The sequence below is a fragment of the Coregonus lavaretus genome, assembly GCF_964263955.1.
Source record: "Coregonus lavaretus genome assembly, chromosome: 9".
In the NCBI taxonomy this organism is placed as follows: Eukaryota; Metazoa; Chordata; class Actinopteri; order Salmoniformes; family Salmonidae; genus Coregonus; species Coregonus lavaretus.
Genome location: NC_139996.1, coordinates 27,069,221 through 27,084,010, shown reverse-complemented (window position 1 = coordinate 27,084,010; position 14,790 = coordinate 27,069,221). Strand labels below are relative to the sequence as shown.

Genomic DNA, 14,790 nt, shown 5'->3' with positions numbered 1-14,790 from the left:
TGTGGGTCCATGAAGAGTCAATGGATCCTTATAACTTCAGTAAAGAAGAACCCTTGTCCAGTGAACAGGGGTAATAATACTTGTTTTTTAACCACACTCTTGTACAGATATCTGAGTACTCCCCAACAACAATTTATTATTTCTTTCCCGGTCAGGCTAAAGATAATCTCCTTGGTTTTTGGCAGGGTCCATCAGGAGCAACCAGTGTCTCATGTAGCCAGTTGTTTGTCTATGAAGAGTGAATGGTCTATGGGACCACCAATCAACTTTTCCAGTGAACAGGGGTAATAACACTTATTGTTTTAACCCCACACATAAATAATAACTACTCCTCAACAACATTCATTACTATTTCTTCCTTAGCCAGACTAAAGATAATTTCAGGAGAGACTAGTGTCTCCTGTAACCAGCTCCCACTAAGCATTTGACGTCTTCTGGACGTCTTTCTTTGGTCTTCCGTCTTTTTTTGGTGCGGTCTGGACCGGCCTTGATTTCAACGTCCACGGACATAGACCAAATCTGAACCAATCATAGACATCTACAGATGTCCGGACAGGCCAAATATAGACATTCAAACATAGCCCAAACATAGACATCTGTAATTGGTTCAGATTTGGTCTGGTTCGGACCAAATCTGAACCAATTACATTTTACATTTTAGTCATTTAGCAGACGCTCTTATGCAGAGCGGCTTACCTTTTGGTTACTGGGCCGCTAGGCTACCACCCAGCCCACAATCATAGACATCTATGTTTCACAAGTTTGGACAGCACAGTACATACAGCACAGTAGAGCACACTAGAGTACAGTAAAGTGTACTGTTTTGAACCTTAATTTACTCTAATGTACTCAACTTTACTGATCTAAACTGTACTGTACTCTACTCTACTGAATTAAACTATACTGTACTCTACTGTACTGTACTCTACTGAATTAAACTCTACTGTACTGTAGTGTACTCTACTGTACTGTACTCTACTGTACTCTACTGAATTATACTGTACTGTACTCTACTCTACTGTACTTTACTGTACTCTACTGTACTCTACTCTAATGAATTAAACTCTACTGTACTGTACCATACTGTACTGTAATGTACTCTACTGAATAAAACTCTACTGTCCTGTACCGTACCATACCGTACCATATTGTACTGTACTCTTCTTTGTTCTACTGTGCTCTACTGTACTAAACTGTGCCGTACTGTACTGTGATGTTCAAACATAGCCTAGATGTCAGTGTTGGGGAGTAGTGAACTACATGTAATTCAAATAGTAATGTAATTACAATTTTCCGTAGCTTGGTGGTAGTTAAACTACACTGAACACAAATATAAACGCAACATGTAAAGTGCTGGTCCCATGTTTCATGAGCTGAAATAAAAGATCCCAAAAAAATTCCATATGCACAAAAAGCTTATTTCTCTCATGTTGTGCACAAATTTGTTTACATCCCTGTTAGTGAGCACTGTATCCTTTGTCAAGATAATCCATCCATCTGACAGGTGTGGCATATCAAGAAGCTGATTAAACAGCATGATCATTACACAGGTGTAGTTTTGTCACACAACACAATGCCACAGATGTCTCATGTTTTGAGGGAGCGTGCAATTGGCATGCTGACTGCAGAATTTGCCAGATAATTTAATGTTAATTTCTCTACCATACCCGCCTCCAACATTGTTTTAGAGAATTTGGCCACAGACCACGTGTAACCACGCCAGCCGGACAGCTGATGAAACTGGGGGTTTCCACAACCTAAGAATTTCTGCACAAACTGTCAGAAACCGTCTCAGGGAAGCTCATCTGTGTGCTTGTCGTCCTCACCAGGGTCATGACTTGACTGCAGTTCTGCGTCGTAACCGACTTCAGTGGGCTAATGCTCACCTTCGATGGCCACTGGCACGCTGGAGAAGTGTGCTTTTCACGGATGTATCACAGTTTCAACTGTACCTGGCAGATGGCAGACAGCGTGTATGGCGTCGTGTGGGCAAGCGGTTTGGTTGGTGGCGGTGGGGTTATGGTATGGGCAGGCATAAGCTACAGACAAAGAACACGATTGCATTTTATCGATGGCATTTTGAATGCACAGAGATACTGTGACGAGATCCTGAGGCCAATTGTCGTGACATTTATCTGCTGCCGTCACCTCATGTTTCAGCATGATAATGCATGGCCCCATGTCGCAAGGATATGTACACAATTCCTGGAAGCTGAAAATGTCCCAGTTCTTCCATGGCCTGCATACTCACCAGACATGACGCCCATTGAGCATGTTTGGGATGCTCTGGATCGACGTGTACGATAGCATGTTCCAGTTCCCGCCAATATCCAGCAACTTCGCACAGCCATTGAAGAGGAGTGGGACAACATTCCACAGGCCACAATTAACAGCCTGATCAACTCTATACGAAGGAGATGTGTCGCGCTGCACAAGGCAAATGGTGGTCATACCAGATACTGACTGGTTTTCTGATCCACGCCCCTACTTTTAAAAAAAAGTATCTGTGTACAACAGATGCATATCTGTATTGCCAGTCATGTGAAATCCATAGATTAGGGCCTAATGAATTTATTTCAATTGACTGATTTCCTTATATGAACTGTAACTCAGTAAAATCTTTGAAATTGTTGCATGTTGGATTTATATTTTTGTTCAGTGTAATACTTTTTAATCAAGGCTGGTCCAACCTGCTCTCAAGGACCCACAGGGTGTGCATGCCTTTGTTCAAGCCCAGTTCTAAGCTGATTAGTAGAATCAGGTGTGGTAGAACGGGACTTGAACATGAAGCCACCGCTGATACAAAATACTTAAATGTATTTTTTATTTTTATTTAACCAGGTAAGCCAGTTGAGAACAAGTTCTCATTTACAACTGCGACCTGGCCAAGATAAAGTAAAGCAGTGCGATAAAAACAACAACAACACAGAGTTACATATGGGATAAACAAAACGTACAGTCAATAACACAATAGAAAATCTATATACAGTGTGTGCAAATGTAGTAAGTTATGGAGGTAAGGCAATAAATAGGCCATAGTGCAAAATAATTACAATTTAGTATTAACACAGGAGTGATAGATATGCAGAAGATTATATGTAAATAGAGATACTGGGGTGCAAATTAGCAAAAGAAATAACAATATGGGGATGAGGTAGTTGGGTGGGCTAATTACAGATGGGCTGTGTACAGGTGCAGTGATCGGTAAGGTGCTCTGACAACTGATGCTTAAAGTTAGTGAGGGAGATAAGAGTCTCCAGCTTCAGAGATTTTTGCAGTCGTTCCAGTCATTGGCAGCAGAGAACTGGAAGGAATGGTGGTCAAAGGAGGTGTTGGCCTTGGGGATGACCAGTGAGATATACCTGCTGGAGCGCATACTACGGATGGGTGTTGCTATGGTGACCAATGAACTAAGATAAGGCGGGGATTTGCCTAGCAGTGATTTATAGATGACCTGGAGCCATTGGGTTTGGCGACGAATATCTAGTGAGGGCCAGCCAACGAAAGCGTACAGGTCACAATGGTGGGTAGTATATGGGGCTTTGGTGACAAAACGGATGGCACTGTGATAGACTACATCCAATTTGCTGAGTAGAGTGTTGGAGGCTATTTTGTAAATGACATCGCCGAAGTCAAGGATCGGTAGGATAGTCAGTTTTACGAGGGCATGTTTGGCAGCATGAGTGAAGGAGGCTTTGTTGCGAAATAGGAAGCTGATTCTAGATTTAACTTTGGATTGGAGATGCTTAATGTGAGTCTGGGAGGAGAGTTTACGGTCTAACCAGACACCTAGGTATTTGTAGTTGTCCACATATTCTAAGTCAGACCCGCCGAGAGTAGTGATTCTAGTTGGGCGGGCGGGTGCAAGCAGCATTCGATTGAAGAACATGCATTTAGTTTTACTAGCGTTTAAGAGCAGTTGGAGGCTACGGAAGGAGTGTTGTATGGCATTGAAGCTCGTTTGGAGGTTTGTTAACACAGTGTCCAATGAAGGGCCAGATGTATACAAAATGTTGTCGTCTGCGTAGAGTTGGATCTGAGAGTCACCAGCAGCAAGAGCGACATCATTGATATACACAGAGAATAGAGTCGGCCCGAGAACTCTCATAGAGACTGCCAGAGGTCCAGACAACAGGCCCTCCGATTTGACACATTGAACTCTATCTGAGAAGTAGTTGGTGAACCAGGCGAGGCAGTCATTTGTGAAACCAAGGCTATTTAGTCTGCCAATAAGAATGCAGTGATTGACAGAGTCGAAAGCCATGGCCAGGTCGATGAAGACGGCTGCACAGTACTGTCTTTTATCAATCGCGGTTATAATATCGTTTAGGACCTTGAGCGTGGCTGAGGTGCACCCATGAGCAGCTCGGAAACCAGATTGCATAGCGGAGAAGGTACGGTGGGATTCGAAATGGTCAGTGATCTGTTTGTTAACTTGGCTTTCAAATACTTTCGAAAGGCAGGGCAGGATGGATATAGGTCTGTAACTGTTTTAATCTAGAGTGTCACACCCTTTGAAGAGGGGGATGACCGCGGCAGCTTTCCAATCTCTGGGGATCTCAGACGACGAAAGAGAGGTTGAACAGGCTAGTAATAGGGATTGCGACAATTTTGGCGGCTAATTTTAAAAAGAAAGGGTCCAGATTTTGCAGCTCTTTCAGAACATCAGCTGTCTGAATTTGGGTGAAGGAGAAGCGGGGGGGCATGGGCAAGTTGCAGCGGAGGTTGCAGAGCTGTTGGCCAAGGTAGGGGTTTCCAGGTGGAAAGCATGGCCAGCCGTAGCAAAATGCTTGTTGAAATTCTCGATTATCGTAGATTTATCGGTGGTGACAGTGTTTCCTAGCCTCAGTGCAGTGGGCAGCTGGGAGGAGGTGCTCTTATTCTCCATGGACTCTACAGTGTCCCAAAACTTTTTGGAGTTAGTGCTACAGGATGCAAATTTCTGTTTGAAAAAGCTAGCCTTTGCTTTCCTAACTGATTGTGTATATTGGTTCCTAACTTCCCTTAAAAGTTGCATATCGCGGGGGCTGTTCGATGCTAATGCAGTACGCCACAGGATGTTTTTGTGCTGGTCAAGGGCAGTCAAGTCTGGGGTGAACCAGGGGCTATATCTGTTCTTAGTTCTGAATTTGTTGAACGTGGCATACTTATTTAATATGGAGAGGAAAGCACTTTTAAAGAACAACCAGGCATCCTCTACTGACGGAATAAGGTCAATATCCATCCAGGATACCCGGGCCAGGTCAATTAGAAAGGCCTGCTCGCTAAAGTGTTTTAGGGAGCGTATGACAGTGATGAGGGGTGATCGTTTGACCGCGGACCCATTGCGGACGCAGGCAATGAGGCAGTGATCGCTGAGATCCTGTTTGAAGACAGCGGAGGTGTATTTAGAGGGTAAATTAGTCAGGATGATATCTATGAGGGTGCCCATGTTTACGGATTTAGGGTTGTACCTGGTAGGTTCCTTTATAATTTGTGTGAGATTGAGGGCATCTAGTTTAGATTGTAGGACGGCCGGGGTGTTAAGCATATCCCAGTTTAGGTCACCAAGCAGTACGAACTCTGAGGATAGATGGGGGGCAATCAATTCACATATGGTGTCCAGGGCACAGCTGGGGGTTGAGGGGGGTCTGTAGCAAGCGGCAACAGTGAGATACTTATTTCTGGACAGGTGGATTTTTAGAAGTAGAAGCTCAAATTGTTTGCCAATATAAATGTCATGTACAGAAAATGGTGTATGAAATGTGGCCGCAAAATGAGCAGCGACATTGCTGGGGGTGTAAACTCAGTGGATTTGGAAAGCTGAAGTGCTCCTGAGTAGAATGGCCCATCCTTTTACAGCGACACAACGTACAGAAAATTGTTTACAGTGCAATATGAATGTCCAATATGGAAAAACTATTGGATTTAAACTGATAGGCCACTATAAGGGCCGCCAAATGAACAGTGACGCTCCTCTGTGTGTAAACTCTGTGGATTTCGATACTAGAAGTGCTCCTGAGTAGAATGGCCCCTCCTTTTACTGCTACACAACGTACAGATAATTTTGTAAGGTGCAATATGTATGTCCAAAATGAAAACGCTATTGGATTTAAGTTGATGGGCCACTCTGTAAGGGCTGTCAAATGAGCAGCGAAGCTCCACTGGATGTAAACTTTGTGGATTTGAGTTGAATGCACCCCCCTTGTACTGCGACACAAGTACAGATAATTTTGAACGGTGAAATAAATGATAGGAGTACACACACAAAAAACATTGTTAACCATTTAAGGCAAAAAATTAAAATACAAAAAATGACATATCTTATAGAAATACTTTTAATTATTATTTGTATGATAACTAGTATCAAATATATCAATAATTGTGCACATTTGTCATAATTTTCGCCCTAATTACTCATTTACAAAGTATACAGGAAGGGACATGTATTCTGAAGGAGTCCAAAACTCCGTGACCCGGAAGTACTTAGTTATTAATGCCCGCTTCACAGCGGTGTGGGTCTTTATTTACTATTCCAGGCAGTTTCTTATCAAGAATCGTGAAAATGGAAGACGAATGGGAGGAGGAGGTAAGACCAAAGAGTAGTCGCAACAGATAGTGACTTTGCTTATTCGTCTCTGGTTGTAGTGGTGATTCCCTATGAAACGCCACTGGCACAGAATGAGAGCAGTTTGTGAAGCGACCAAATACAATTGGCATTCCAGACGTATATCTTTGGTTGGGTGAAGTTCCCATTTATTTCAGAATATACAATAAAAATGAGCAATACATTTGATTTACCGAACAAATGTGCAGAGAGTTGTATTACATGCTGATCTAGTGAGAAAGTAAGAACCATATGCTCTCCTTCAACCTGTGAGCTAACACTTTCCGGCGTCCCTATTTTTTATTTTTTTTTGTGATCCAATTGACATTTTAGTCGTTTAGCAGACGCTCTTATCCAGAGCGACTTACAATTAGTGAGTGCATACATTTTTCATACTGGCCCCCCGTGGGAAACGAACCCACAACCCATCCGTTGCAAGCGCCATGCTCTACCAACTGAGCTACAGGAGGGCCAATATCCCCAAGGGGGCCTCTCAAACATCTATCCTACCTCCTGAAGTGTACACTCGTTCACTACTTCCCACACATGATTAATGTTTTTGTTGCACGCTGCCTCTCCCTCTGCCTGCGTGTTCCAAATGAGGCTGTCAGGCTGAACAGGGATTCATGAAAGGGAATGCGGCTTTTTGGTAGATGTCGTCCCTCAAGGAGGCAAGAAATAGATTTCTATTCGAAAAAGTAGAGTATTTTCACAAGGAGTCATTTAATTGGATTTCGGAGGAGGAATGAAAGGAAAAAAAGAATGAGAAGCAGAGGTTGAATTTGACTCTGAAGATGGCGAAAAAGAAGAAGATGGTGTGTCGAAGAAGATTGTTGTCAAGTACAAACAGAGTGAGCCGTACACCATACCGAGTTCTGGAGGTGAAATTAATTAGGGCAAATGAAGTGAGGAGTGAGGTGGGTGGTGTGGTGAAGAGCTCGGAGTCCGAGCCTTGCATTGATGGACATGATAAAGAATAATCTGGTCCAGTAGAAGCAACATTTTTGGAGAGAGTGGATCCTTGCTCTTTGCCGGATCTAGTTGTGGGTGGGAAAGGATTAGGTATAGTTGAATCAGTGAAGGTAACCCGTAGTGGACTTGTGATTTAGTTGTTTGTGTTACTTCCGCCCAGAGGGAGTCGGCACTGTGTCACGCAATTTAGGTTAAGATCTGTGTCAAATAGGGGAGAGGCGTGAGGTGTTGCTTTATACTGATGTTATCTGATAGCAAGTTATTGATTTCATGAACCTTATTTCTAAGGCTACATATATTAATATGGGCTATTTTCAGCCCTTTTCTGGGTAGCTTCTCATATATATACGTAATATGGAAAATAACAAACAAAGCAAGATAATTTAAAAAAAAATATATATACATTCAGTAGTCCATTAATCAATTGGTGTGTGTGTGTGCTGAGGGGTTGAAGCTACGAACCCATAGGCTTGGCTCTCATCCTTTCCAGGCTTTTGGGGGGGAGGGTGGACTATGAGCCTGTCATATCAGATGTAAGCAATGTCCCCATGCTCTCTGGCAGCTTTCATGGCCGGGATCAGTTATTTTGTCTTCTGGCGCACAGCTTCAGGATAGTCCTCAATTAGGAAGATGTACAGTGCATTCAGAAAGTATTCAGACCCCTTGACTTTCTTCACATTTTGTTACTTTACAGCCTTATTCTAAAATTGATTAAATTGTTTTTCCCCCTCATCAATCTACACCCAATACCCCATAATGGCAAAGCAAAAACCGGTTTTTAGACATTTTTGCTAAATTATTACAAATAAAAAAAACTTTAATAATACATTTACATAAGTATTCAGACCCTTTACTCAGTACTTTGTTGAAGCACCTTTAGCAGCGATTACAGCCTTCTTGGGTATGACGCTACAAGCTTGGCACACCTGTATTTGGGGAGTTTCTCCTATTCTTCTCTGCAGATCCTCTCAAGCTCTGTCAGGTTGGATGGGGAGCGTCGCTGCACAGCTCTTTTCAGGTCTCTCCAAAGATGTTCGATCGAGTTCAAGTCCCGGCTCTTGCTGGGCCACTCAAGGACATTCAGAGACTTGTCCCGAAGCCACTCCTGCGTTGTCTTGGCTGTGTGTTTAGGGTCGTTGTCCTGTTGGAAGGTGAACCTTCGCCCCAGTCTGAGGTCCTGAGCGCTCTGGAGCAGGTTTTCATCAAGGATCTCTCTGTACTTGGCTCCGTTCATCTTTCCCTCGATCCTGACTAGTCTCCCAGTCCCTGCCGCTGAAAAATATCCCCACAGCATGATGCTGCCACCACCATTCTTCACCGTAGGGATGGTGCCAGGTTTCCTCCAGATGTGACGCTTGGTATTCAGGCCAAAGAGTTCAATCTTGGTTTCATCAGACCACAGAATTGTGTTTCTCATGATCTGAGTCCTTTAGGTGTCTTTTGGCAAACTCCAAGCGGGCAGTCATGTGCCTTTTACTGAGGAGTGGCTTCTGTCTGGCCACTCTACCATAAAGGCCTGATTGGTGAAATGCTGCAGAGATGGTTGTCCTTCTGGAAGGTTCTCCCATCTCTACAGAGGAACTCTGGAGCTCTTTCAGAGTTACCATTGGGTTCTTGGTCACCTCCCTGACCAAGGCTCTTCTCCCCCGATTGCTTAGTTTGGCCGGGCGGCCAGCTCTAGGAAGTGTCTTGGTGGTTCCAAACTTCCATTTAAGAATGATGGAGGCTGCTGTGTTCTTGGGGACCTTCAATGCTGCAGAAATGTTTTGGTACCCTTCCCCAGATCTGTGCCTCGTCACAATCCTGTCTCGGAGCTCTACGGACAATTCCTTCGACCTCATTGCTTGGTTTTTGCTCTGACATGCACTGTCAACTGTGGGACCTTATGTAAACAGGTGTGTGCCTTTCCAAATCATGTCCAATCAATTGAATTTACCACAGGTGGACTCCAATCAAGTTGTAGAAACATCTCACGGATGATCAATGGAAACAGGATGGACCTGAGCTATTTTTAAAATCCATTTTAGAATAAGGCTGTAACGTAACAAAATGTGGAAAACGTCAAAGTGTCTGTATACTTTCCGAATGCACTGTATGTTCCCCTCAAGTTCTTGGTTCTTTCCAGAACCGCTACCTTGTCCTTGAACCTCAGAAACCTGACGACTATCGGCCTGGGCCTGTCACCTGGGCCGGTGGTGGGTTTCCCAGTCCTGTGTCCGCGCTCCAACTGAATCTTCCTGTGGTCCATCTTCAGTTTCTCCAAGATCATTTCCTTCACTTTATCCTCAAACTTCGTCCAGGTCTCGTGGAGATTCTGCAATTCCGTCTACAACAATATTGTTCCGCCTTGATTGTCCCTCGAGATAATCTGATTTCTCCATCATTGTTATCATGGATTCACTTACAGAACTAATGTCCTCTCTCAATGACTTACAGATTATTGTCATCTTGCCGTTTTCCTTTTCAAACTCATCGAGCTGACCCTGGGAGAACTGCAAACTGTTCTTCAGGTCCTGGACCTCTCTGGTCAGGTCGTCCATTATTTTATTAGTTGACTATTTTCTTGTTGTTTTTAACAACTGCTTGTAAAACTATTTTTGTTCATTTAAAAGATCCTTCACCTGTGATAGAGACACACCACTATCCTCAACGGTACTCCTACCGGCTTTGGTCTTTGTCATGGTAACAACGTAGGCTACGCTGTTACTCCCCGCAATTCCAGACAGGGCAGGTCACAGGGAACTGGATGCCAACCGCCGTTAAACCCCACCGAAGGAGGAGACTTCCCTCAAATCTAAAAGCATTGGATTGGTCGAACTAGGCTAGAGGGAGTTTTCACCATATTTCTTATACCAGTCATTTCCTTTCATATCAGTGAAGGCAAATTAACAAGTGCACACTTTGGGAGAAAGGAGAGAGAGTATTGGGATGCACCTGTAGTGTACAAATGGCCCCTACAGTAGTCTAGAGACCTCTGGTAAGACTGTCTACCATAAAATGTGTTGGCTATCTAGTGTTGTTTGCCATCTAATGTTGCAGTGTTTGTTGTGATCAGAAAGACCCTCTACCATGGAAAAATGACTGAAGAGAATTTCTTCAATTTTTTTGCATCTCTTGTTCTCTTTCTCCCTCCTCTGTCTTTTTAGGAGCAGTTGGTTGTGGTTGAGCTCTCTGGTATAATTAACTCAGATTTTTTGACCAAGTGTCAGGGCACCTGCAAGATTCTGGTGAGTGATCTGGCTTCACTTTCTCGCACGCTACAGTAGGTTGCAAAGAAAACATTGAATGAAACCTGTATGTTCCTCCTCTCCTGTTGATTGTCTGATTTGTTGTATTGAAGGACATTGACAGTGAGCAGCCAATGATGCAGGTGGGAAGGTACGTGTTTGCAGGAGAGTATGACGGTAAGTGTATTAATTATTGGTGGATTCTATTTGCTTACACCTTACAACATTTTACATTTTAGTCATTTAGCAGACGCTCTTATCCAGAGCGACTTACAGTTAGTGCATACATGTATTTTATTATTTTTTTATACTGGCCCCCTGTGGGAATCGAACCCACAACCCTGGCATTGCAAGCGCCATGCTCTACCAACTGAGCTACACGGGACCTATAACAACAACATATTTGCAGAATTCCTAATCGACCCCTTGCCCCTGCTCCCTATGCACACTTTAGATCTGAAGGGACTGGATGAATAAAAACAACTCAACATGTCACTTGTTGCATCTTTCCTACTGATAGACTAGGTGGAAGAGTTGCCGTATTGCTACAGGAGTATCTAGGGAAGATGGGCTAGGGGTCTGTTTTTAATACAACATTTGTTATGAATTTGTGTTATCCATTTTCCAGGAAATTAATGTAGTTCTACATGTTTAGGAGTAGTGTTCTTATTAGTGCCCTTTTGTTGTGATACTGAGTTACAGACTGAGTATCTGTTTAACTCTCCCCTCTCTGTCTCTCTCTTCTCTCCCCCATCTCTCCTGAAAGATGCTCTGGGCACCTGTGTGCTCTTCGAGGAGGGACAGTCGAGTGGTGAGTTTATTGACGAGTGGAGAGTTTTATAGAGGTGAACTAATCTTCACTCTGTGTTACGTTCTCTCTCCTCTCTCTCTCTCTCCCGTGTGTGTGTGTTTGTTTGTTTAGGGGCAGACCCTGAAGCCAGTCCAGAGCTGAGCTATAAGTGCCACACAGTTAAGAGACTGATGATGCAGAGAACCTTCCTTGCTGAGAAAAAGGAAGGAGACAACAGCTCAGGTACACACTCACACACACACTGACTATTGTGCTGTGCTCTCTATTTTGGATCAATACTGTGGTCCTCTGTAGCTCAGTTGGTAAAGCATGGCGCTTGCAACGACTGTATAGTGGGTTTGTTTCCTGGGAGCACCCATACGTAAAAATGTATGCATGCATGACTGTAAGTCGGTTTGGATAAAAGCTTCTGCTAAATGGCATAATTATTGATTATTATAATTAAATGTGGTGGGGTTGGACCTTTGCTTCTAGTGACTCTATTCAATGCACATTTTACTGCACAATACAGTGCCTTTGTACCCAAAGTCAAACATTGAGATGCTTGAATTTAGCTCTGTTTTTTTATGCAACATGAAGATGCTTGAATGTGGCTGTTTGTGTTGTTTGTTGCTGTTGCAGGAGACTTTCAGTTTCGGCCACTGAGTGACGGAATGTCCCCAGCCAGACTCGACTCACTCTCTCACTTCATCCAGAACCCAAAGAGGACCTCCAAGCCAGCAGGGGAAGGGGGAGCACACACGATGGGGCACAAGACCGGGTAGAGAGGTCAGGCAGGACACTGGCAGCAACTCCATTAATTAGGATTTACCTTTGATTTGTATTGGATTTATGTTTTTGTACTGCGTATGTTGTTGAAATAAATTATGCTTTCTAGCCATGTGTTGTGCTTGATTTAACGTATTCTAGTACTTCATAGATGGGATATTTCCTGATATAATGGAATTGAGAACTGCTTAAATCTCTCATACAGTATCTCTATTTTATCACCATCACCTCATTCCTTCATTTCAGAATATCCCCACTCAATCGGAATGTCAATGATTGATGATGAAATGGGCATGCAGTTTGAGAGGGGATGCACTCATGCAGATCCTACTAATACACTTGGTTGTGTGATGCAGTTAAAAAATATATATATATAATGTCACAAAAAGAAATAAAAGTCAGTGTTAGAAAGTTGTTTGACGAGTCCTGCCTGATAAGTGCTGCTGTGTTTTGTGAATGGGGATGTTTTTTTTTGTTTTTGTTTTTTACACGCTCATAGCGTGTGGACGTGGCAGTTATTGACCAATCAAAAGGCCGAAGCTGTCCTGAAGTGGACCAACGGACGATCGGTATGGTACAAGCTTATCTTAGTACAGGAAACGACTTTACTACGGCGTCGGCGATGCGTGTGTATCTTGAGTAGACGTTGACGGTCAAGATCGAAAGACTTCAGAAAGACCGGTGAGTAAAATATAATTTTTACGCCTACGTAAATACACAGTGCATCTGTTTTTATCCTGCTAATTTGTTGGAACATTAACGTTACACACACTGAAATGAGCTGTGCATTTATTTCAACAACAGATTTCGAGCTAGCGAGCATGCTTATTTGCTAACGTTAGCTTGCTTGCTAACTGTCTGCACAGCAGGGTAGTAAGAGGACTCACATAAAGCCTGCTAGCTACGCCTGTAATTTAAAAAACGTAGGTAGTTTAGACAGAAACGGTGGAACCACAGATGAATAGGGGAAACTGAGTTTGTTATAAATGTCTTTGGTGGAACTACCTAGCTAGCTACCTCATCTTATCACACACACTGATCACGTTGATATCAGGCTAGATTTCTAGCTTGCAAAGGCCGTCACAACAACAGTAACGTTACTGTTAGTATGGTGAAACTAAAGATGGTCATGACGAATTCCTGTCGTCAACCAAATGCATTGTCACACTGACACAAACATATTGTTGTACGCATCTCTCTGTCCTGTGTGTGTGTCAGAGTATGGAGCTGCGGCCGTTGGTCATGTGCTTTGCGCTGTGCATGGTCTATGCCTCCAGTAAACCCACCATCGAGAAGAAGGACCGTGTCCACCATGACGACCAGCTTAGCAACCGCAACCATGATGACGCAGATAACTTTGATTATGACCATGAAGCATTTCTTGGACAGGAAGAGGCCAAGACCTTTGATCAGCTCACACCTGAAGAGAGCAAGGAGAGACTGGGGTAACACACACCCACACACAGGAACTCACTAAACTGCTGCATCTTGTTTAGAAGCGAGATAAATTGATTCATATAGAAGATATGAAAAGATGAATTAACACCCTTCATCTCTCTCTCCCTACAGTATGTTGGTAGAGCGTATAGATGAGGACAGGAATGGCTATGTGTCAGTAGAGGAGATGAAGAAGTGGATCAAACACAGTCAGAAGAGGTGGATCTATGATGATGTGGACCGCCAGTGGAAAGGTCACGACCTTAACGGAGATGGACTGGTGTCCTGGGAGGAGTACAAGAATGCTACGTACGGATACATACTGGGTACAGACACACACTCTGAAAGGAGTACAAGAATGTAACCTACGACACCTGACAAGTGCCTTTTTACTTGAAGGTCTGACTTAAACTGTTCTAATTGGTGTGTGCCCCTAAGATGACTCAGACCCAGAAGATGGCTTCAGCTACAGACAGATGATGTCACGCGACGAGAGGAGATTCAAAATGGCCGACCTGGACGCGGACCTGAAGGCCAGTAAAGAGGAGTTTACAGCCTTCCTCCATCCTGAGGAGTACGACCATATGAAGGATATAGTTGTACTGGTGGGTCACACACACACACACAGAGTATTTATTTTGTAATATACACACAATTTCTTTGTCTAAGGTAGCCAGCCAGTAACATCTTTGTGCCAATACCCTCTCCTGTAGGAGACCATGGAGGACATTGATAAAAACGGAGACGGCTTCATAGATCTGGAGGAGTACATAGGTGAGTTATAACCTGTAATAAACACCTGAAGGAGTACATGGGTGCATTATTACCTGTAATAACACCTGGATCAGTACATGGAGGACACGTAGTTATAACATGTCATCAGCGTCTCTCTTTTCCTCCCCTCCTCTCTTCCCTCTCTCCTCCCCCTCCTCTAGGAGACATGTATAAACCAGGAGGATCCTTCAGAGCCAGAGTGGGTGAAGACAGAG

General features: G+C 43.5%; 2 protein-coding genes across 2 annotated transcripts in view; both read left to right on the top strand.

Moving 5' to 3' along the window:
• Nucleotides 1-6,461: 6,461 nt before the first annotated feature.
• On the top strand, nucleotides 6,462-12,472 carry gtf3c6 (general transcription factor IIIC, polypeptide 6, alpha). Its single transcript, XM_084168920.1, has 6 exons — nucleotides 6,462-6,568; nucleotides 10,705-10,785; nucleotides 10,899-10,962; nucleotides 11,552-11,596; nucleotides 11,708-11,818; nucleotides 12,218-12,472. The coding sequence occupies exons 1-6, from the start codon at nucleotides 6,476-6,478 to the stop codon at nucleotides 12,358-12,360; spliced, it is 537 nt and encodes a 178-aa protein (XP_084025046.1). The 5' UTR covers nucleotides 6,462-6,475; the 3' UTR covers nucleotides 12,361-12,472.
• A 485-nt stretch (nucleotides 12,473-12,957) lies between these two features.
• LOC311135057 (calumenin-B-like) overlaps nucleotides 12,958-14,790 on the top strand; it is a 5,319-nt gene continuing 3,486 nt past the window's right edge. The window contains exons 1-5 of the mRNA XM_084168922.1: nucleotides 12,958-13,045; nucleotides 13,583-13,809; nucleotides 13,934-14,127; nucleotides 14,240-14,406; nucleotides 14,515-14,575. Of these exons, the coding sequence (XP_084025048.1) occupies nucleotides 13,586-13,809; nucleotides 13,934-14,127; nucleotides 14,240-14,406; nucleotides 14,515-14,575 (646 nt within the window). The 5' untranslated portion in view covers nucleotides 12,958-13,045; nucleotides 13,583-13,585. The remainder of the gene's footprint in view (nucleotides 13,046-13,582; nucleotides 13,810-13,933; nucleotides 14,128-14,239; nucleotides 14,407-14,514; nucleotides 14,576-14,790) is intronic.

Excerpts from the sequence above, each read along its gene's own strand:
- gtf3c6 (XM_084168920.1), top strand. The coding sequence starts at position 6,476 with ATGCCCGCTTCACAGCGGTGTGGGTCTTTATTTACTATTCCAGGCAGT. Across the intron at positions 10,963-11,551 it reads GTTTGCAGGAGAGTATGACG|ATGCTCTGGGCACCTGTGTG; the intron begins GTAAGTGTATTA and ends CTCTCCTGAAAG. Across the intron at positions 11,597-11,707 it reads CGAGGAGGGACAGTCGAGTG|GGGCAGACCCTGAAGCCAGT; the intron begins GTGAGTTTATTG and ends TTGTTTGTTTAG.